General features: G+C 41.6%; 1 protein-coding gene across 1 annotated transcript; it reads right to left on the bottom strand.

Moving 5' to 3' along the window:
• Positions 1-5,752: 5,752 nt before the first annotated feature.
• On the bottom strand, positions 5,753-19,150 carry rbm7 (RNA binding motif protein 7). The gene is made up of 5 exons (XM_036537018.1): positions 18,959-19,150; positions 18,363-18,525; positions 14,039-14,126; positions 7,376-7,478; positions 5,753-6,527 (listed from the first exon to the last, which is right to left on the bottom strand). Exons 1-5 carry the CDS (start codon positions 19,049-19,051, stop codon positions 6,171-6,173), a joined length of 804 nt encoding a protein of 267 aa, XP_036392911.1. The 5' UTR covers positions 19,052-19,150; the 3' UTR covers positions 5,753-6,170.
• Between the last annotated feature and the right edge of the window lie 6,268 nt (positions 19,151-25,418).

Here is a 25,418-nt window from a genome sequence, read left to right on the forward strand (position 1 = left end):
AATTAACTACCGGATCCTATTATTATTATTATTATTATTATTATTATTATTATTACGTATCTTTTTACTGCTGGTGTGATGAGCACAACATTAAGTAGAGATAGTTTTGCTTATATGCTGCACTGTATAATATGTACTTATATGTACAATGACATGGATCACCGTTATCCCTTATTCTCCCTTTATACAGAATATTGGTATCATTGTTTCTTCATTTAAATATTAAAGAAACGAAATAAATAATTTCACATTTTCATATGTTTACATCCATATTTTTAAATAACACAAATGAATGGATGAGTTCATAATTATGATGTGAAACAGTCTTGTCTTTAATCACAGCTGCACACAATCCTCTAAAATAAACCATTGCAATCGTACTGGAATGAACAAAAACGTTCGTTCAGGCTGATGCTTTACTTTTTCAGAACGAGCCGGTGTTCTCCATAGCGCGTTCTCCATGTTTTCCCCTGATGAGATGGCTGAAATATGCACTACAATTGTTTTGTCTATACACAATGATTTATTATTATCTAAATGATTGAACAGAACGTATACTGTCATAACATTTCGTACTAAAACAGGAATGAAACCAGAGTCGTTCTTACGTCTCAAATTGTGCATGAAATGTGGGGTATAAAACCAGACTCTGGAGAGGAAAATGTATGTTCTCCCCCCCATGTCTCTCGTTAAACCGTGCTATATAGATATATTGTCCATTTAAATGTTATGGATTTCACTTATGAATCATGACTTCTAACGCGTCGGAGTTAACTCCGCAGGACAAAGTTTTCATTTATGCCTTTGCAGTGTTCCTTAAAGAAGTTGTCCTGATAAAATATACGTATTTCCTTCTAAACACATAGGTAGGAAGAAAAACATTAGTAAATCAGCAGACGCAGATGCAATCAGTTGTAATTGAGATGCTATGCACTAGACTGTGGTTTTGACTTTAACTCTTGAAAATATGTTGTAATTGCAAAAATGGAACATGAACAATGGAAAATATTTCTCTTGTCATGACGCTATTCATCATTATAAGCATCAAGCAATCCGACGCTTACACATACACGTGTAATTTGTTATCGATGTTTTGATTTTTAGACTTAATTCAAAATGTCTTCATCCTGTTGATGTAACAAAAGTGCATTGCTGTGCTTCTAAAATATTGTAATGCAAATCGTTGGTATGATATGATTTAAACCGGTAAATATTACCTCAGAGTCCTGAGAAATGTTATTATTCTTTTTTATATAAGGAAGCGTCAACCCGTTTTTAGGATAGATTCTTGTGTGTGTTTTTGTTAAGAATGAAGGCAATCAATAACACATGCAATGGCTTAAAAACAGTAATGTTGCACAGCTCTGTATTTATTTTTGCATTATTGAATATATTAGTATGTAAATAGGCAGCTATAATTAATATCATATGTTAATTATAAATGCCGTCAGATGCATAAATATTACTACCCTATAAAGGAGAAGAATACTAAAAAACAGGCAATTTTTAAAAGGCTATTTAAACCACTATTGTTATTATTATTATTATTATTATTGTTATTATTATTATTACGCCGTTCAAATTAACAGTCCTTACCCATTTAAATGACTGTGATGCTTATAGTTATTGAATTCTAGTAGTCTTTCAAAACTAACTTGGTCGCACAAAGGTAATCCACGTCGTTTTTTCGAACCGAAGACACGTGTATATTCGAACTTTCAACAAAGCGGTTTAACTGTGCTCCCCATCTCTTGCCAAGAAAACAGACATCATTCCTCGTGTTTTGTACCAATAAATGCCTCAAATCGTATTATTTTTATTTGTAAATAAGAACAATCATACAAAAAGAATTTTTTGCGCTAGTTCTCACTTATTTACCCTTCCTGGAGAAGAATTTCCTCGTTGCGAGTGCAGATAATTTTGTAAAAGGTTTACTGGACTTTTCGGACGCAAAGTTTAAGCTATACCCTCTCCTCTTGTCCTTGGAATAATACACCTAAAATTACTACAAGTTACAAAAATCTAAGTGTCTCGTTTTAAGTTACACTGAGATAGTTTTATAACGCGGAGATGAACTCAAGATGTTTCAGGTTAACGGTTTAAGAGGGATATTTTTGAAACAAATATTCTTCATGATAGTATATATTTTAAATTACAAATAGGCTATCGAAATATCACGTTTGTGTTACAAAATGCATAAATGTAAACTTATGTGTTGATGGACAGATGACATTATTTTACTAATGTGTTATTAGTCTCGTCTCTCCAGAATGAGCAGAATGAATCTTGGTAGTACTCCATCGACTCTAAGGTACTTAAACGCTGTTTGGAGTACGCCCTTAACATTTCCTCATCATTTCCACTGCTGTTCGTTGGGCTGTTACGTCATGTTTCTCGTATCACGCGCAATTTGGCTGAATATCGGGGAACCGTAATTCGCTCAATGCACATGCACCCCTCTCAGCTGTTTCTAAGACATTCTTTATAATGGAATTTCGGTTGATCGTTGAATTGAGAGACGCAGACTAAAGCATTCACGGATAACCTTAGCTGAAGATAAACTGATTAATTCAGAGACGTTTCATGTTGCCTATTTATTAAAAGAATCTGAATGGCTGTCACCTTTAAAAACTGGTTCAAGTTTATACATACATACATGTGCGCGTGTCTGATATGACAAGAAATGTACACTGACATAGTTCAAATTATTTGAGAATTCCTTTGTAATTAGTATAAGAATATACAGAATTATGTGCATTATGGTTTGAGGGCATAATGATTGTATTGTTGACAATGGACGGATAGAAACAGCTGCAGAAACGATCCTTTGTTGAGCAATGCCTTGCAAAACCAGGTTATCAGATCAACTGCATTTAATGAAATCCCCCAAAGACTCAGCTTTATAGGATGAAAATCCTATAAAAATCCAATATTGTGCTGTTGAATAGCAGAGCCCTTAGCTGCAGGTAACAGATGGCAGTATGAGAACCTCAGGACCAACAGCAATGGCAGCTCAAGCAGAAACAATTACAGAAAAATAAAGATAACCCATTGGAAGCCAAGATTACACCCATGGTTTTTCAAAGCGGGGAGGAATTATGGGGGAGGCATATGGAGATCTGGCAATGAAAGCTTTGGGCCTTTTGGGTATAATGGCCTGATCAAAGGCAGATGAGAACAACTGTGTAAGGCTGCTGCTGTCTTTGTGGTTTTACTGGTGGTGGCCACGGTGTGTTTGTGTGTGTGTGCGTGTGTGTGGGTGGGGGGGTTCCGGCCCCAGCAAAGCTTGGAATCTGAGTGCAAGGATCCGGTTATTTCAGAAGCAAAGCCGTGCTGTGGTATGGGGGGGGCTGGACAGGCCTCAACTGACGCCACTCCACAGGCCCGCTTCTATAAAAGTACAGAGGACTCTCTGCTGGGGGCCTGTAATCCACTCCCCCCAGGCCCATAGACGCCAGCCAGATCAATCAATTACAACAGGTATTTCATTGCCACAGCCTTCCAAGTATTGCCGGGGATGGGACAGGACGAGAGGATCCTCTTCATTAGAGATGCTTCCATGCACTGGGGTGGAATCTGACATTCAGCAGATTAGAAGACAAAGAGCTTACTGTATGGATGTACAAGCCCTGTAAATGTGCCTCCTCTTCTGGGTTGGGGAAGATTTATTGGGGATGTGCACGCCTATGAAAAACAGGAGCTGTTGTTAGTGGCCTAAGCACTTTCGGAAAGGGTAGATTATGACCTCACAGCAGCACGTTAAAGGATTTCGGCCACACCACTTTGCAGTAAGCAGTGCAGAGTTTGTTACAACCACATACAACAGCCACACCCCTGGCTGTGACACACAAGCTTCAAATCTTATCCATCAACACACCCTGTAACGCCCACAGTTATTTGCCTGCCATTTTTAGAAATATAACATGAAGGCTTTTGTGTTTATCCCAGCCTCATACAGTGGTTATATGCTTTATTTATCCAGATATTTGTTACAATAGACCTACACTTGCTCAGGGGTGGAACAAAAGTAATGGGCAGCCCTTTGGTAGGTTGATTACACTGTCCAGCCACCACCCTTGGACACGCCAAACACTATCCCTCTTTTTGTTTTGGCCAAAATTGATTTGTTGTTTACAAAGACTTCATTTGAATATAATGAATTTTATTGGAATTAAAACAGTTTCAGAGGAACTATACAGAATAAATGTATTACTACAAGTGAATGTAGAGAGGACCATTTATTTAATGTGAAGGAGCACCTGACAGCTTCCAATTTGAATTATTTGGAATGTAGGGCGCCACCTGCTGATGGACTCAAAATCACTTTTTGAGAAAGTTGAGCAATCTCCATCCATTTTAGAATTTCTGGAGAACATTCATTAACATACAATAACATTTTTCCAGTTTAATGTATCACCAAGTGCATTTGTGAACATTTCAAAGCATTTAAATGCCTAAATTTATGATTCGATGCCTTATGCGAGACCTTTCGACAAAATAAGTCATTCACACCAATGCTAAGTTTGAACCATTCTGCCACAGGTCTGAAAACCCACAGGCCAGCAGGATACTTTTCCAAAGTTTTATTTTGCTTTTAGGCTCTTCAGATGTTAAGCGCTACATTTAAAGTCAGGTAAGACTTTTTGTACTTTTTCAAATAATTCCTGTATTAAAAAATAAAGCCACACTTCCTTGAGTAGCAGGGCTAAATGTTTTGGGGTTCAATGTATAGCTTTCACGAAGTCCTTAACTTTAGATATTTCCTTCTGAACTGTGACAATTTATTTCAAAGAATGTGGAACTAATGGCAGTTGATTTAATTGGTTTACTTTCTCATTGTCTTTCCTAGCAATAATTCTGCAGCGACAATTAGGTGTTGATTTTGATAGAGTTAGTATTATTGCTGCAAATGTATACAAATGTCTACAAACACCTGCTAGATGTATTAAGTGTACATGTTATCTATGCATTCACTATACCATACATATGTACTTCTTTTGCTGGGGAAACTGTTATTCTCTACATGAATGAACCTATCTGAATGACATGTGCCGCCAAAGACATGGGGCCTAGACTAACGCTCTATCTTCTGTCCTTGATAATAACCATCACATTCATAGAGTTACTTTTCTTTGAATGTTCTGTTAATATTTTTGTGCCTCATCTTGAGTAGAAAAATAAAACAAGATTTCAGAGGTCAGTGTACTAAACAACAGCAGGGATTGAATAGCCTCCAAACTACTATCTCAAGTCACATTTAAGGCATTCATAATCCATTGATAGCTGTTCACAACAGACTTAAGGGGTGCACTGCATCAGTCATAAGGTGTTGCTGTTGGTTACTGTATCAACTACACAAATTTCAAGAGATGCTGAATGTTCCTCATACACATGAGAAATAACTCAAGCGACAAAGAGTTACATAAGAATCTATTTACTCAAAATACCTGAGCACTCTGACAGACTTTCTTTTTTACAGCTTCATAAAAACAAAAGGTGGTTGTATATGACAGATAAGAAGGAAAGAAAATCTAAGAAAATAAATTGAATCAAAATATGTAAATTAAAATACTTCTATACTATCTAACTGTTAATCAACTGCACATTTTCTAACAATGATACTGAAACAACTGTGGGCAATTCCCCACTCCACATTAAATGTCTGAAGAAAAACAATCCTGTATATAGCCCAATACCTGGAAAAAACAGAATCAAAGTTCCAAGAGTTTAGTATGAAACAGTAAAATGGGCACACAAAATCCATACAACAATAAAACCTTTTCAAACATTTCACAACATATTTTTCATAGGACAAATGCTTAACCACCTCCTTAGTAATGAGCCATATTAAAGATGCATATGGAAAAGTCCCTGCCTAAAACAGTTTTTATTAGGAGGATGATAACCTGTGATAGGAGAGGTTTTCAGCTTCTCAGGCACTAAAACTACCCTAAAAGTGTTATACACTACACCATCCTAATGCTATTCAAAATCTTGGACAATGGTCTACTGGAGAAACACCTCCAACAGAGATTGTTGAGACATGATATAGTGGCATAACCTGTACAAAACATCCACTGTGGAAAAAAAGATTATAAAAATTTATAAAATACTTAAAAGAAAAGTTTAACAAAACCAATTGACCCTTTCCACCACACCCCAACAGTATTTCAGTATCTCCGCCAACGCCCCTCCCTGGAACCATCCCGACTCTTCTCCTGGTAGTCTCTGCTGCGGCTGCCACTCCTGTCATCAAGGTGATAGTGTTCACCCCTCTGGCCACGGTTGTGCCGGTCTGAACCAGTGTCTGAGAAGCGCTGGTCCCTGCTGCGGTAGCTTCCGCTTTCCTGCTGGTAGGGGTGACGATGGCCTCTCTGCTGCAGGCTGTCCTGTTGCCAGGGGCTGCTGTAGGAAAGGTTGCCACTGCCACCACCACCACCCTGCACATAAAGCTGTGACCCCTGGTGGTGGTGAAACCCCACAGGCATGCCGCTATTCTGCTGTTGTAGCTGCCACATGTTGTTCATCTGGAAGCCAAAAGGTGAAGAGTATTAGACAGCAAGGAGAGCATGGTACAGGAAGTGGGCCACCAGACATCATGTTTGCATTTTACTTCTTCAAATGGCGCTCTGTTCAAGGGTGGTGGCAACCACGAAACAGCAGCTCTGCCTATTTTTAACAATTTTAATCATAGAAAGTGTGCTCCAAACACTCCAATGTTTATACTTATTAGCTATGGCCCCATAAGAAAGATTTGTTTGGTAAGAAAAAAAGTAATCAGTTTCTCTTTAAAAGAATACAACTACTCTCCAGTGCAGATGAACGAGGCAAGAAAATTCCATCTTAAACCCTTACTGTGCTCAGAGCCAAACTAGGATCTGGATTACTTCCTTTAGGGAATAAACCACTGGCATACCACATACAGCAATGTAGCCATGGAGGGCTTGGAAGGGTTTCTCTACATTCACATTTCTGGAAGAAAAAATGTTTCCTGTTTCTGCAGGTCAGTGTGGTGATTGCCATAGTGTTGCATAGAGACACAAGAAAAGAATTACACTGTGCACCAGGCAGTGTTGTGTTGAAGAGAGGAAACTTTTTTTGTGGCGGGCCAACGGTCCCTCTGATTTCTATGCACAGGTAGGGTTTTTGCAAAAGCAGGAACGCAGGTTGATTTGGAGAGCCATGCCAACATGGAGTCTTCCTGAATTCTAAAGTACATCACATCAGTGGTAAAAAGGTACTAGCCAAAATGAAGTTGACCCAAAAAAAAAAAAAAAAACCCAGAGGCAGTTACCTTTTTCGGTTGGACACTCGCCCACTTGCTGAGGTGCGAGAGCCCGGGAGCATTGCAAATCTTTGAGAAGGGGGGACTTACCAGGACTTGTCTCTGCAGGTTGTCTGGCGATGAGAAGGACCTCTGAAGCAGCTGCGGGGGCGAGCAGGATGGAGAGCTCATTTGGTCCACTGCCCTATCATATCTGAACATGACAACAAGATTCAGACCAAGCATAACCGCACACATATACATGAATACTTCTTTTTAGGAATTGGAGATGCCTGTACAAATGTCAGATTTCAGATTAAGTGACAGATGTTTTCAGTGTGACAATAATAACGCTTAAAAAATTACTTATATATATATATATATATATATATATATAGCTATATCTTAGTCTCTATCTATAACTATATCTTCACTATCTGAAAATGAAGAAAAGAAATGGTATGCAGGGCCTAAAGCAACAAATTTTTCTGAGCCTGAAATGTTGCTTTTTTTGGGGGGAGGGTAACAAAATGGGACGCAAGTATATTTAGTGTTACCACAACAGCTTTAATTCAAAATTGTAAAAATTACATTAATACAATTTTGTATTACCATGCTCAAATTAACAGTACTTCCTTTTTTTTCTTAAATGCTATTAAAAATGAAAAGTGCAACTTCGATAAAAGTTGGTCCAGTAGCAGATGCTGTGTTATAACTTCGTCCAAGCCATCATCATAGAATCAGACCAAGACATTGAAAATTCTGTCCATGTTGCGGTTTGTGGACTTTCGGCAGTCAAGACTTTTTTCTCGTTTGTTTCAGTACCAAAGCAAGCAGAAAACATGATCTGGGTGTGATTGTTTTAGAAAGTGTTTAGGCAGTATATTTCACTTTGGAGGGCAAAGTGAGTGTCTTTATACTGTCTGTTTACTTATTTTCTGATTTCACGTGCCTGAAATTAATCCTGGTTTTCCTGCAAATTACTGTGCCTGAGAAGCAGTTCGTAACATTTTCGCGATTTGCCCGAGCTGCGTATCTTTTTGGAGTAGTTATACTTAAGCAGTTGTGCACATTCACAGCAAACTGTGTTAATGTATATGTAGTCCATTTATTCATGTGCATAGTGGGTTAAAATTGTACAATTTTTTTGTTGTTTTTCGCTATTCTGCTACCCACTGCTCATTACTTTTATGTTGCAACTCCAATATTGAGACACTTAAATATGACCATGGACTCAGACTTAAACAGTGACTGCAGGGTTGACCCAGAGTCTTTGCCAAGACTTAGACCACCCAGACAGACTTTTGTTGACCTTGAGGAACAAGTCCAGTCCTACGAGCAGAGGTAGCTCTTTTACAGGGATGTTTCCAGGATTCCTTAAGTTTACAGCGGGGCCTGCTAGAGTGCTGGGACAGAGAAAACGCCCCAAGAAGTGTCTCATCTACCTCTCGTAGACGTAATATACCACCTCAACACCACAGGCACCCCCATCTCAGAACCAGCTGCCTATATCTAGGTCGACTCCCGTATCCACTGATGGCCCTCGCTTTAGCAATATAAGCTCTGTCTACACCCCTAGATCTCTGGAGCTGACCAACTCAACTAGACTACTTGCCTGTGTCTTACATCAGTCCAAGTGGTAACCCCCTGTATTCACAGGTGATGGGAATATTCAGCCAGAGGACTGGCTCCAATCTGTGGTTGCTTACAGAGTTGCTCTTGATTTAACTGATGTACAGATTCTCGCTGAACTACCATGCTTCCTCACTAAGGAACCACAGAAGTGGTTTAATGTTCTTAAGACACATGTAGTTTCCTGGGCACAATTCACTGACCTCTTCAGGAAAGTGTTTCTTCCATCAGACAATCAAGAGCTTGTGTTGAAAGGTATTTTAGATCCTCTGCAGGCTCCTGATGAACCACTACCAACATTCATTGCACACATGTTGAATGAATTCAGTAAACTGAGGAACCCGCCCCCTGAACAGGAGCAAATTGAAATCATTTGCAAACATGTGCTTGAAAGGTACAGAGTTGCACTCCATGGGACACCCATCCCATCAGTGGTAGACCTCCTTATGCGTGCCCATGAGCTTCAGTCCGTCCTTGGACCCAGGGGTCCGCTCCAACCCGCTCATTCCCCGAAGAAAGGTAAAACCTCCAATAACACACACTGTTTTAAGTGCTCCTTGCCTGGGTTTACAACACGCACGTGCCCAAACTGTAACCAGGCTCAGACAGCAGAATGGTCAGGGTGATGGAGAGGCCCCAAATGCACCTGCTGCAGGGTCGACTGATAATCTGACCTTGACACAGCAGGATGGAGTTGCCACAGGAAGCAGTGGTAGACCTGGTGCTAGGCCAAAGGGAAACTTCAGAGGGGGTAGGAACACCAGTCAGGGCACCCCACCCCCCAGAATCTAAATGTACCTCATGGATATTTAGAACTTTGTTCTTCTTCACCTTTTTTTAGGGCATATGGACGATCATACGTCGGTTGCTTTCTGGAACACCCCTTTTAAAGTCAAAGTCAATTTTAAAAATAAGGCCATATCTGCAACACTGGCCACAGGTGCTTCTCTTTCAGATGTTCTTGCTGACCTCATTCTGCAGAATGATGGGCACATGCACAAGACCCTGCCCTGGACAGCCCCACCCATTCAGCTTGCAGATGGTGCAGCTTGTGAACCAACAGGAATAACTTGGCTAACTACTGGTTTCCAGGGCCAACGCTTTTATCACAGGTTTGTTGTGATCCCTCAGTTGTCTTGTCCTCTCATCTTGGGAATGGACTTCATGTTGCGTGCATCTATTAGTATCCTTATCCTGTCTAGGACAGTCACAATAAATAGTAACTCCTTTGTGGCTGAACACAGCCTGGATGAATCTGATATGGCAGTGTTTGATCAAGAATATGCAGCCTTGATGAATCCACAAGTGGGGGCTGCATTCCAAGAGAAAGTAGATGTAGTCTGTTTGGAGCTGGAGCAGAAAGCAAAGTTGCTAGATCTTCTGGGACAGTTTAGCAAGCTTTTTGATGGCCACCTTGGCCACACTGCACTGACAGAACACATCATTGACACTTGTGATGCTAAACCAGTTAACCTTCCACCCTACCACACATCGCCCATGAAAAAGCGAATAATTGAATAAGAAATTCAAAAGATACTGGAAGAGGGGATCATTGAGCCTGCATTGGGTCCATGGGCTGCTCCTGTTATACTGCCAAAGCCTTCTGGGAAGCCAAGATTCTGTGTAGATTATTGGGGCTTAAAACAGCTCACCGTCAAGCACTCATACCCCCTTCCTAGAATTGATGAGTCTTTAGATTTTTTTGGCCAGGGGGAAGTTCATTCCAACTATTGATCTTGCCCGTGGGTACTGGCAGGTAGCAGAGGAGGAAATGTCAAGGCCCTAGACCACCTTTGTCTCTCATTGTGGTTGATTTCAGTTTAAAGTTTTACCCTTTGGATTGAGTAACGCTCCAGCAACCTTCCAGAGGCTTATGAATGCCAGTCTTGCTGGCCTCATTTACAGAAGTTGTGCTGTTTATCTTGATGATATTGTTGTTGCATCACCAACATTTAAGCAGCACCTCCTGGACCTAGCTAAAATATTTGAGAGACTTAGGTTTGCAGAGCTAACTGTGAAGCTAAGCAAATGCCAGTTTTGCCTTCGTGAACTCTGCTTCTTAGGCTATCGTGTCACCTCGGAAGGCATATTGCCTGACCCAGAGAAGGTGCAAGCAGTATTGGAGTACAGTTGGAGTGTCGGGGATGGAGAATGTCCACAATATCTGCTCCAGGATGGTCTTCTGTACTTTAATGACCCTAAGGTAAGCTGTGGGATGCACCCCCTGAAACAGTTGAAGCTTTTTGCACCTACTGCTATCCGAGGAACGCTCCTGAAATATTATCATGACCACCACACTGCTGGACACTTGGGGGTCACCAAAACTTTAGCACGATTCAAGTCCAGATTCTTCTGGTCACAGCTGTACTGAGACATCAAACCTTATGTCATTAGCTGTGAACTATGCCGACTCACTAAGCCAAGCCAGCGAAAACCTGCTGGGCTTATGATTCCCATCCACCCACAAAGGCCTTGGGAATATGTGGGAGTTGACTATGTTGGTCCCCTGCCTTGTACCCGAAACGGAGATGCCTACCTGTCTTTGTAGACTACTTTTCAAAGTGGGTTGAAGTGAGCGGCGTTAGGGAAGCTACAGCCCAAGGTGCTGCCAGTAAGTTTGACTGACTGACATATTCGCTCGTCATGGTGCCCCTACTTACCTCATATTGGATCGAGGATCTCCCTTTACTGCAGAACACTTTGAGAATGTTGTGTCTACTCTGGGGACGGAGCATAGGCTCACAACTGCCTATCATCCCCAAACAAATGCAACTGAACACATGAACCACACGCTGAAAACAGCCATCCATTCTTATGTAGGGGATAAGCACACATCTTAGGATAAGTATATCCCCCAGATATGCTTTGCACTACAAACAGCGCCACACGAGAGTACAGGTTTAAGCCCCTCCATGATGCTGTATGGCCGTGAGCTGGACACACCCCTTGATTAGATTAGCCAGCCTACACAGGAAGGGATGGAAGATGCTGAGATAGCCCATCCTGAAACATTGCAGGCCTCATTGCGGGAAGCACATGACCATGCTAGAGCAGCGCTGGATGCAAGTCACCGCAAGCAGAAGAGATACTACGACAGGAGGTGTCAGCCTGTGAATTATGATGTTGGTGACCTGGTAAAAATAAAGACTCACCCCAGATCAGAGGCTGTGGCTAACTTCACAGCAAAGCTAGCCCCTCTGTATAATGGGCCTATCGTATATTCAAAAAGCTTTCAGACATTCACTATAGGTTCATCAGAACAGATACGGGAGAGGATGTTTTCCATGTCATGAATTTCGAACCCTTCCATTCGAAACCTTGCTTAATATGGAGATGAAGGGCCCAGTATTGCTCCAGTGGAGGAACCAGAGGTTATCCCTAGCCCCTCTGTTATAAGGAACTTGCCACATGGCTATTCCCATGTTGGGACTCAAACTCACACTATCAATGATGCTGGCGACTGTATCCCAGACGGGAACCTGACTGACACTGACAGGACACTCAGCAGTGGGTGCCAGTACAATTTTAGGCCCAGAAAGGATCCCTGGGTTACCTCTAATTGGTCTGGCAATAGGTGGACAAATCCTTTCCACACTTAAAGGATGGACTTTAAAAGGAAAAAGGTTGTCGTTCACATTTTTGCAGGTACTAGTCAAACAAACAGTGTTATTTAATGGGTCTGAAATCTTACCTTTGAGAAAAAAAAGTAAGACATTTGACAATGCCGTGGAGACCCGGCATTATGTGGTCGATGCTTCATTATTAAAGTTCCCCCTATGAGTACTGCCAACTCCGTTGTCCCGCCTCTCCCGTGGTGTCTCCCCTCTGCACTTTACAAAGCTAAAGCATTACAATGCCGAGACAATACCTTTTGCCGCTTGTCCCATACTGTATTTTTTGGAACACACGGTGCAAAGCAGCTCCCGGGCTCATTTAATTTGTGACAACATATGCCAAACGTTTGTCCATCATTACCGTTTTCATCTAACCAAGCCTATTGCCATTTATTTTTCACCCCCCGTTCTATTGTGCTTGTGTCTGCGCGAACCTTCACAAGTTTCGCTTCCATGCTCCATCTATTTCAATGCATGCTAGCCTATTGTGCAGTAATCAACTGATACAGTACCCGCAAATACTTCCTGGCACCACCTCACAGAAAGTTGAAACTATTTGCCGATTCAATAAGAACACTGCGCTCTTACATTTACATTTACTCATTTGGCAGACGCTTTTATCCAAAGCGACTTACATAGGTTACAGTTCTTTACAATGTTATCCATTTATACAGCTGGATATTTACTGAGGCAATTGTGGGTTAAGTAACTTTGCCCAAGGATACAGCAGCAGTGTCCCAGCGGGGATTGAAACAGCAACCTTTCGGGTACGAGTCCTGCTTCTTAACCAGTATGCTACACTGCCGCCACACGTCGCCTAAACAAGCTACCACTGGTTAAAACTCATCCAGAAAAACACCACGTCAGTGATCGTTTTTAATAAAATTGCATTCCAGTCTGGTAATATCAGAGCCCATATACACTAGTAATAATTCATTGCCTGATCTAAAATCTCTGCATGCCAGATTTCCAGCGTGGGGCCGAAGATCTTTAATCCATGGGTATGATCTTATTACTGGAAAAAAAGCAAGCACAACATGATGCATAAACAAGGAAAGCCTAACAGCAGAAAACAAATACTACGAGCAACCAATTACCTTAACCCTGCTTTCGTAACAGTAGTGTGAAAGGCATTTTCTCCTTACAATGAAAAGAAAAACCACAGGACCACAATATATGAAAGAACTGCTGAAATACTGGGTAGCATCCATTTGGAACAGTTGTCTGTGTGAGCTGTGCCCTGAAATGGTTTGTTGTTAGCTGGATTACACTGACATCAGTACTCTGAAGGACAGACCTAAGCGTGTAGGTACTGATGTATGGAGAGAATTATACATATGTGTGAGTAAATTGGCACTTTTGAACACTGAAAGGGTTTTGTGTCGATATATACACACACAAAGGAGAAAAAAGCCTCACACAGACATATGCATCTTACAGAAGGAGGTCTATTATCTGGCACATGAGTACTCCGAATATAGTACTGCGAAAGACTGTGGTCCAAACAAGTGCTATCACAATACAGTACCTGCTGCCCCTCTGAGTGGGCAAATTCACAGGGCTGGGCATCTGAGCATTTCCTGGACTGCTTCCATCAGCATTTAAATGGCTGCTTCCTGTAGTAGGAGAACAGACATAAAATCGGGGTGCAATGCATGGTCATCACCACATCACATAGAAAACAACAATATGACTTTCTACATGTGTAGATGGTACTGGATTCAAATTCCGCAGCCAGGACTGCATCTGTAACTAAATGTCTATTACAAGCCAACAATATCTACAAACCATTTGCATACATTAATCACTTTATACTATATATCTACACAGATAAACCAAAACATTATGATAAATCATAGATGAACTGAATAACATTGATCATTTCCAAACAAGGGCACATGTCAAGGTCTGAGTAGATTAGATGGTAAGGGAACAATCAGTTCTCGTAGTCAACGTGTTGGATGCAGGAGAAATGGGCAGGAGTAAAGACCTGAGCGACTTTGACAAGGGCCAAATGGCCAGACGACTGGGTCAGAGCATCTCTGAAATGGCAAGGCTTGTGGGGTGCTCCCAGTCAGCAGTGGTGAGTACCTAATGACAGTGGTCCGAGGAGGGACAAACCACAAACAGGCGACAGGGTGTTGGGCACCCAAGGCTCATCGATGTGCGAGAGTAACAAAGGCTATCCTGTCTGGTCCGAACCGACAGAAGGTCTACTGTGGCACAAGAAAATTTTAATGATGGTTACGGGATGAATGTGTCACAACACACAGCGCATTGCACCCTGCTGCGTATGGGGCTGCATAGCCACAGACCGGTCAGAGTGCCCATGATGACCCCTGTCCACCATCGAAAGCGCCTATAATGGACATGCGAGCGTTGGAACTGGACCTTGGAGCATGGCTGTGTACATGTGCGCCGTTTACCTGGGGAACTGATGAAACTAGGATGCACTGTGGGAAGACGACAAGCCGCTGGAGGGAGTGTGATGCTCTGGGCAATGTTCTGCTGGGAAACCCTGGGTCCGGCCATTCATGTGGACGTCAATTTGACACGTGCCACCTACCTAAACATCACTGCAGACTGTGTACACCCCTTCATGGCAATAGTGTTCCCTGATGGCAGTGGCTTCTTGCAGCAGGATAATGCGCCCTGCCACACTGCACACATTGTTTGGGAATGGTTTGAGGAACATGTTGAAGTGTTCAAGGTGTTGCCCTGGCCTCTAAATTCTCCAGATCTCAATCCGATTGAGCATCTGTGGGATGTGCTGGACCAACAAGTCCGATCCATGGCAGCTCTACCTCACAACCTACAGGACTTGAAGGATCTGCTGCTAATGTTTTGGTGCCAGATACCACAGGACACCTTCAGGGGTCTTGTAGAGTCCATGCTTCTGTAGGTCGGCGCTGTTTTGGCAGCACTCGGAGGACCAACAGCATATTAGGCAGGTGGTCAATGTTTTGGCTCATCGGTGTATAATCTGACAATTAAACTACAGATTATTAGTAGACTATGGAATAGATTTATTTTGAGGTATACACAAGTAGAAAGCAGATATTCACAATGGCAATTCCAGATAATCTACAATTCATATGCAAACACCTAGCAACAAGCCTCTTGTTTTTTAAGGGTCAATGGTCTAAGGGTGTAAAAGCAGCAAAGATGGTGTCAAGTCAATCAAAAAAATCCAACATGGGAATATAAGGAACTTTTTTGTTTTTGCAGTGACTGTCTTCGGATCCTATGGAGACATTCTCCATAAAGACTAAGCATCTCTGGGAAGAAGAGCCAATGGGGGGAAAGGAAACAACTATATTCCCCATGCAAAGGGGTTATGTCCATTTCTTTAACAATGTCATTTTACTCATTTATTTTGTAGGAAAAACAAAAATCCAATGGTAGTTTATGGTAGGACTGGGTATTGGCACAGATGCCCTGATTCGATTCCGATTCACAAAGTAACGATTCGACTCAATCCGATTCGATTTGATTCCGTTCGATATCTAATCGATAGGAATGAGATATGAAATACTATATCAGCTTTCAATATTTGGAGATATGTTTAAAAAGCTCTAAAGGGAACACAAATTTACAAATGCAGAGTCACTGAAAACAAATTGTGAAAATCACTAAAGAAAAGGCCAAAGGCTTGTACAGTCATGCGCCGCTTAACGTCCATTCGGACAACGTCCGTTCGCATATACATCCGTAGTCCCATAAAGTTATGATAAAGTTTAAAAATCCCGATCGCAGAACGGGACTTAGGGAACGTAACCGGACGTAGCGCAGGCAACGCTTCCCGCACACAACACGTGAATCTCATGTCTCATGGAAATAAAGCAATTGCACTGCCAGGCGTATAATGGTACAGTACACAGTATACCATATAATACATATGGCTTGATAGTTATAATAAACGCCTATGCTAATGCATGTACTGTAGGCTAGCCTACTTTCTATCGTTGTTTGAATGTGAACTTTGCATACTTATAATTAAAAAGTTTACCGTATAACATTGTATGCTTCGACTCATAAGCAGCAGCATCCAATCTCGTGCCTATTCCATATAGGTTTGCTAAGTATATAGTATGGTGTTCGCACAACGTAGCAATTACATGACGTCCTATTTCACAGAACGTATCGTGGATGTTAAGCGACGCATGGTTGTATAGCAAAACCTTTTTGTTTGAGGAACACATGGGTATAGTTCCTTACAAACAAGAACAATGTGTATCATTGGCTACTTATTAATGACACAAAGCAGCAATGTATTTAGTTAGCACAGGGAAAGCTGGTTTGTAAGGTAGCTAAAATGACTGACAAAACATAGCTGACCGCCAGTAGCAACTTTGCAGTTGTGAACGTTTTCTTGCTAGCCTAATATGAACAACTAGCTAGCTAGCAAACGAGCATGAACAACTACATTTCTCTTGCATTCGTGGGAAGGTGCTGCTGTTCAGTTTAGCTAGCTAGGTAGGTAGTGGTTGTGCACTGTATTAAAGCTAAAGCTAAAAAGCTGTGACTGCAGTGCAAATATATATGAATATGCATACCAGGTATGTCCACGATTTCGATCACCCTTCTCCACGCATCATTTTTTTATTTATATCTCTGTACGTATCAAGAGACAAATTGTAGATTATGGGGAAACCCGACACTGCCACGATAAGCTTCTCCTCCATGTTCGACTGGAACCAAAATGTTGGATCATTCGTTTCAGCAACGTGTCACGCTGCCTTCGCCGTGTCGCATCGCTCAGTATGTGCATAAAACAGAACTTGAGTATAGTCTATTTTAGCCCCACCTTGTTGCAAAGCCAAAGGCAACTTGTTTCTTGTCGCTGTAAATCGCCAACTCTCATTGAAAATGAATGGCAGACGGTCGCTTTGTCTCTCTCCTGTGTCGTCCGTGTGACTGTAGGGTTAGCCATGGTGAACACTGACAGGTCGCATCACAGTTTAAAAAATTGATAAAACAGGTTTTCCTCTATGCCGTTCACTGGTCGTTAAACGTTAAAAGTTAAACGAGAGAGCCACATCTAATGAGGTGGGACGAGTAATTGCCTTTAATAAGACAGGCTATGTCAGAGCCCGTCTATTTAATTCTCTGCCTATGTTTAACCATTTCGGAAATTAACCTAGAAATCCGGGAAAAACGCATATTAGCCTTAAAATTTATCCATAAATTTTACAGATCGATATCGAATCGGACGAATTAAAAAAAAATGATTAATCGAAAAAACGATATTTTTGCACACCCCAAGTTTATGGATTAGGCTACATTTTTGTGCCAAAAATGTCATTTTGTACTGGCTCAAGCTTGAGGGCAGGATGGCAGGTATTGTGCCATTTGTAGTATGGTGTTATTTTACAATCAACTCCAGGGATGACCAAAGCTTTTGTGAACGTAATGAACTCCATCTAATATGACGACAACACAGCCAGAATGTTTTGTCATTGTTGCCAGAGAAGTTTTAGAAATTATGCACAATGCACTGTACTTTAAAAGCTTTCATTAATTTTTCTTTGCTAAATAAAAAAATAATTGAACCACGCATACATTCCACTAGCTCATAAGACCAATGCATGTAAAAAGAATTTTTGACTTAGCTATTTGTAATTTAAAATGCAGACATCACCTATGCTATGTTTGCATTTACATTTGCATTTATTTTATCCAAAGCGACTTACAAGTGAGGAAGAGTACAACGCTTGGAAATTCAACCCATGTTGCTGAATCACATATATCAACTTCATATAGTACACTTTTAGGGTTAAGCTTAGGGTTAGGGTTGGACAGCTGTAAACAGCTCAGAACATGCTTATAATGTGCATTACGTATCTCCTTACCTGATCTAAACTGTATTTTAAGAGGTCTTCCAAATAGCCTAGTTCCATTGAACAGATTCATTGCATACAGAACCGAGACTTCGTGCTTGAAATTCACAAATCCAAAATGTTTGGGTTTTCCATCACTGTCCTTCGGGATTCTTACTTTAATCAAAGGGCCAGCCTATAAATATTAAAAGAAACACATAATTGTAATTAAATGTGGTATACTAGGAATATGCCAGATTAAACGTCAGACGTCTTGGTTACTAGCCAGATAACACATATGATTTGCTTACTTTAACCTAAGTTACCAATCCAGTTGCCTGGCATACACATTGACATGGTGCCGTGCTTACTCTTTGTTCTAGCCCGTACCCATACATACAACCTAATACTGCTAGCGTTATTTTACGACAACTGCTAACGTTAGCTAACGTTAGTTGACTAGTAACCAATCATATTCTAAAATGTAAACTTGCCAGCCGTCTGAACACTAGCTGGTAATGCAAGTGATACGAACAGGTTTTCCCATGTGATTCTACGAATCTGCCAACATAGGAAGTAGCAAGGTGGTAGGTAAGCTCCAGGTCGCTTAGCTAGCTAACACGACCTACCTGTAAAAACAGCTCAAACAGGAGCTCTTCCGTCACTTTTGGATCCAGATTTCCAACAAAAAGTGATCTGTCCGCTTCATCGCTTATTCCCATTTCGTGATTTCTGAATATTACAGCGTGGTTACAATAACCTGAAATGAACCATGAAAGTAAGCGAGAGAACGTCCAACAAGTCCTTGCTGCTACGTAGCTAAAGCGAGCACGCCAGAGCTAGCTGCCTTGAGTCGTACTTGATCACTACTGTGCCGTATATTGATGCAGTGTCGTGCCTCAAGTAAAGGGAGCCTGTTTAAACCAATGGCATCAGTGTAACTCAAAAAGCACGCACAAGTAGCCTACTAATAGACTCAATAACTGGACACGTCAGTCTTATAATTGATCTATCTATATTCAGACAGATTGTGCGTCTGTGCAACGCCTTCGTCTGAACAGATACCCGTGAAAAAAACACAAAGTGCAAGAGAAGTTTACTTTTATGTATGAAGTAGTTAGTTTCAATGGTGTTACGCAGGTCTACGCCGTACACCCACTAAAAAGCTCCAGGATTTCCGTATAGGCTACCCACTTAAAATGTGCAAGGACAGGCTATGAGAGGAAAAAAAACAACTTTCATATCGCCCAGTCAGACAGCATGTGATAGTGATACGGGTGGATGAAGTAGGGAACTTTGTTTTAGTGAAAGTATAACTACTCAGCCAATACGCTGTACGCTGGTAAATGCAAAAGTAGGCCACTTAATTTCAAGGTGTAGTTAAGTTAAAGCAGCTGCTATGTATGATTGTTACCCACTGTGTTTGATATAGCTATAGTTATTGTTAGGAGGCATTCAATGCACAAGCCTTTGAACTGTGAATTAGGGATGGGCGGATCGATACCAAAATATCGATATTTCGATCCTGGTGGTTCAGTTTTAAGGATCCTCATATTAAAAGTCGATAACAGGTAATGCTTTGAACGTCTGATTTCATTCATTTAATTTCATAGTATTTTTGCTCATTTTTTTGAATGATTAGTTTGGATAGGAACTACTTTTCCTTCCGCTTTCTCAGTCAGCCCCCAACAACGTCTGTAATAAGGCACACACAGAAACAGACTCAAAGGCTTTTCACACTACATATTGTTATGTAGTGCTGACCCTGGGATAACTTAGCCCCTGTTCACACACACACACTGTTAACCCAGGGTTAACCTAAGGCCAGGGCTATATGATTCAGACTGCACTTCTACTAGCCCTGGGTTAAATGTCCGTTGGAACACGCGACTAATGTTTACATTCAAGAATGACGCGTGACTACTCTTTAACAGCAAGCAGTAACGTTAAAATGTCGCCATTAGCAAGGCTTTATGTGAGAGCGGTGTTGAAACCCTTTTTTTTTGTTCCAGCATCCTATTGAAACCTGCCTCTGCTAGCTATTTGACAGATGGTGGAAAACCTTTCTGTTGCGGCATGTTCCATCTAGTTTGTCTTGAACGGACTTTTCCGACCACAAACTCAGGAACAATGCCGTTTCCGTCTGCAACCAATTTGATATGTTTAAGTCTTTTCTGGACATTTTATTGTTTTAAGTTAGCTAGCTTGCTAGGTACCTTTAACATCTGAATATATCCGGTTTCGGATAGTAGTAGTTACAACGTAAACATAAAGCACACGCGTGCTGTAATGACATGGCGAAGAAGTCGTGTGATTGGACAACAAAAACGTGACGCAAAGTCCATTGTTCACTTTAGCCCCGTTTCACACTGGCACCTTTCAGCCCCGTGTTTAGTTGATTTTCAGGGGATAACCCCACAAACTCGGGGCTAACCCTGCTCCGGAGCAGGGCCAGCAAGCCCTAGGCTAAAGTCGGGGTTAGCCCACTTTCGAATGTGCCAGGATTGTGCCAGTGTAAAAGCTTTCTTAGCCTGGGGCTAACAGCTCCTTTAGCCTGTTGCTAAGAAAGTTCTAAGAATGCTTTTAGCCCTGGGCTAAGTGCAGTGTGAAAAGCCTATCAATCACTCAGCCCCAGTGCCTTTTGCAGAATGGCAGAATGTAAACGGAGCTTCGTGTGGAGTTATTTTGATATGGTAAATGGCAATGATTCGAAATGTAGCATATGTGACAAAACGGTCAGATATTGTGGCAATACCACAAATCTCATGAAACATTTAAAAAATTGCCACCCAAAAGAGCATGACCAGTTACAGGAGAAACAACGAGAGGTGGAGAAAATGCAGGCAGATACCCCCACTTCATTGAGGCAAAGTTCTTTAGCACAGGCATTTCAGAAAGGCAGGAATTATCCAGGTAACCGGTGATAATAGAATTGTTAACCATGTAAAATGTAAGCAGGATATTGATGTGCAGGATATTTATTGTATGAAACCCTAGTCATGGTATTGGTGTAGATTAGTTTAGGCCTACATATAAGCCCAAGTTTTGCAGTCAGTAGGCTTTAGGCTACTGTTAGATGTAGGCTATGTGAAGCTATAAGCCTATATAGGACACATTTTCAAAAAGAAAAACATGTTTTAAAGCCATGTCATGCTGATATCTGAAGAGAAAAGGCCATCTACAATGAATATTACTTTTTTATAAGTCATCGTTATCACACTTTTATCAATTTTATCTAATGGTGGATATTAAGAGATTTTGGAATGGCTGTAGTCTAACCGTCTATGGCTACTTGGTGAAACTAGGCCTAGGCCTATGTAAGCTTTTAAGCTATTTCAGGTTTGGTGGCACATAAAGATTAAACTACATGTAGTGTAGCTAAAGAATTTTTCTTTTTTTATAGATGACTCTCCGAGAGCCATACTTATTACAAGACGCCTTGGAGAGATGATATGCAAGGACCTCCAGCCTATTTCAGTTGTAGAGGACAGGGGTTTCATTGCATTTGTGAAGACTCTCGACCCATGCTATAAAATCCCAAGTCGCAAACGGCTAATGGAAGGGATCACAGACATGTACAAAAGCTGTTAAAATGAAGTAAAGGCAGCTTTACAGCGTGCGAACAGCGTGGTTCTGAACACAGATATGTGGACATCGAGGTCCACAGAGGCCTATTTGGCCGTAACATGTCATTTTGTTGACAACTGGCAAATGGAAGAATTTCTTTTAGAAACTTGTTTCCATGAACAACACAGCTGTCAACATTAGTTTATAGCTAAAAAGAATCACAGATGAATGGGGCATATCTCAGAAGGTGTTAGCAGTTGTCACAGACAATGGTCCCAATGTTGTCTCTGCGGTACACAATGCTGGGTGGACGCACTACCCCCGTTTCACCCATACCTTGAAATTGGTAGTCAAAGATGCCATTAAAGCTGTCCCTGCAATTGTTCAGCTCTTGGAAAAATGCAGTAGCATTGTATCATTTTTCCACCACAGCACGAAAGCCACGCAGAAACTCACAGACATACAGAAGCAGCTGAACGTGGCAGAGCATAAACTGGTTCAGTCAGTAGAAACAAGGTGGAATTCTGCATTCTATATGTTGGACAGGCTTCAGGAGCAAAGGTAAGCAGTCATCACCGCACTTTGTGTACTTGGAAGGAATGCCTTCTGCTTAAGCACTGAAGAGCTGGACTTGATCCAGCCAACCATTGAGGCCCTGAGACCGCTCGAAGAGGCAACACGAGAAACTTCTGCAGCAAAATATGTGTCCATGTCGAAGGTGATCCCTCTTGTTTCTCTACTTTTGAGAGCAGCTGCAGCCACAGAGTGTCAAGGAAACACACTTTCCAGACAACTGTTATAGCAGTGCCAATGGCGATTCCGTGGCATTGAGACGTTTCACAGTCTTGCTGCTTGCACATTCCTAGACATCCCTTTTAAAAACCTTGCGTTTCGCAGCCAAGACAACGTGGAAAATGTAAAAAGACAAATTCTGACAAATGCAAGAAATTCACGAACCTATGTCACAAGCACCATGCACTGCCTCCACGTCTGTGCCAAGTTCTGTCTCCCCAGTGTCGCTTCCCTCTCAACCGGGGGATCCACCTCCCGGACACGAACTTTCGCGGGGTGGGGGCTCTCCTCGGTCCCGGCTGCGTCCTGGAACTGTTCGGTGTTTCACTTCTCCCTCAGGGACTCGCCGCGGTACTCTTCTCTGGTCGCCGCTTTTCCCTGGAGCCGCCTAAAAACACACACATGGACAAACTCTCTTCTGCACACCAAACGAAAACAAAACTCCAAAATCCGCCCCGCGATGTGGTTCAAAACGACCATGTCACGTGACCCCGGCTAAGTGACGCTTCGGTGCGGTTCGCCCCTGTTTCGACAGGGTGCATACCCGCTGCCCCTCGTTTGATTGTCACTGACAGTGTCTGGAACAAACCTGATCACACATCTGTCTCAAACGCAAACTCCCAGAATGCTTAAAAGTCACATCACAACTTCGAGGGTTTTTGTGAGAGGAGAGAAATTTTGAGACATATAGGCCTAGAGATTGACAGTGCGATTTAGATATTAGATATTGATTGATAGGCTAGATTAATGGAGAATCCACGTAAGAGATCCCGATCTCTGATGTAGGATCATTTCCACTTGGAAACCCCAAATGAAGTGAGGTGTATGATTTCCTAAATTCCTGAATGTCATGTCATGAAACTAAAATACGAAGCAATTGAAATAGCCTCACAGATGTTAATAAACACAACATAAAAAAGAAATATTTATTGAAACACACTTCATTACAGTTCCAATTTGCTGTCTCTGACAATCTGAAAGCTTTTGTTTCTTTGCTTGTTGTATGCTGATTTCTACGAAATATGTATTGATAGCCTGGCATAACCCACCATAATAATACGTAGTTTAGAATTTGTCAACGCTTGTCTGAGTCGTTGTTTCACAGGACAGCATTATCAAGATGTGATCGCAAAAGTGGCCAGTAGGTGTCACCGTGGAGATTGGTGTCGGGTTGTTTCGAAACCTCGAAACAATTTCCGGCACAATTGCTTCGAACGTTTCTAACGAAAATAGGCTAACCAACGTAAATACAGCCGTGCCGGCAGGTTTAACAAAAACCAAAATTCCCCACAATAAAACCCGTGCTCTCGGCCTCCCACTCACCTACCTAAATAGTCCTGGTAGGCAGCAGGTGAGCAAAACGTTGCACAGTAGAAGCCATTTTCTTCGTTATGGAGGAAGCAGCGTTCTGGAAATTGTCACAGAATTTTTGCCATGAAGTACAGTGTTTATCCAAAGCATGACCGCACGAACGAAAATTTTTACAGCACAAGCCAGCACAAACGTAGCACAAACGAACGAGACCATTTTGGAGCAATTCGGACAAGGTTGGGGTGCTGGGTGACGTCATCGCCCAAAAATACAATGTTTATATCTACAAATCCATACCAGCACAAACGAAAATTTTTACGACACAAACGTAGCACAAACAAACCAGACAATTCTGGAGTAATTCGGAGAAGGTTGGGGTGCTGGGTGACGTCATCGCCCAAAAATACAATGTTTATATCCACAAATCCATAGCAGCACAAACGAGTTTTTTTATGGCACAAACGTAGCACAAACAAACAGTAATACCATTTCGAACTTTTTAAATACTTGGGGTGCCAACTTCACGCAGGTGTGCTGGCTCCCATTGTTCTCATAGAGCCGACTCGTTCGTGATTGACACATCACTAATGGAGAAGCCAGTCATTTATTCGCTGACTGCACAAGATATAAGCGGTGACGTCGATGACGCAGCCCCCGTTCTTGTAGCAAAGATGTCTAAAAAGAAGCCAAAAATTAAGGTGCAAAGCCATTCAGGCTAACCAGCAAGATGACCGGCAAAAGGCTGCAGTAGCAAGGTAGCAGCAGCTGTTCGTCGCGATACAGAGATTTGACAAAATAAATTTAAAACACCACTCTTACACAGGTACAAGTAATCGGAATAATACATGATTAACTTACTACATGTTTTCCTTGTTTGATATTTCCAGTCGTCCCCTTTGTGATTAAAAATACTTCAGAAGAGAGTGCTTGAAGCCGTGCTACTTACCAGAGCGAAGAAACACAGAATAGAACAATTCTAACTTAACGTAATAAATTAGTTAGGCTTCTGCGCTAACCAATAGGATGACATAATAATCACACAGTAGGTGGTAGAAACAATCAAAAGGATAGGGGAACTGATTTTACAACAGCAAGCGGAATCACCAGCTAGACACCGTTACACAACTTTATTAGTGATTCAAAGATAATACCGCGGTATTCATGCCCCTACAGTTAGTGTCAGTAATAGTGTTTTTCCACAGCATTTGCAAACTCACTGAAAGGAAATGCGCCTGAGTATACCCGCAACTACCTACTACGGTAGGTATCAAATATATCCTGTTTGAAGGGTTGCAGCTGATTTTGGGGCACTTCAAAAGTTGTTGGGTCACTTCTTATTCTGAACTAAATATTTAGCTATAATAACAATAACTATTTTAAGGCAACACAGAATGCCTTAAAGCCACGCCCCTACTCCTG

The sequence above is a fragment of the Megalops cyprinoides genome, chromosome 9 (assembly GCF_013368585.1).
Source record: "Megalops cyprinoides isolate fMegCyp1 chromosome 9, fMegCyp1.pri, whole genome shotgun sequence".
In the NCBI taxonomy this organism is placed as follows: Eukaryota; Metazoa; Chordata; class Actinopteri; order Elopiformes; family Megalopidae; genus Megalops; species Megalops cyprinoides.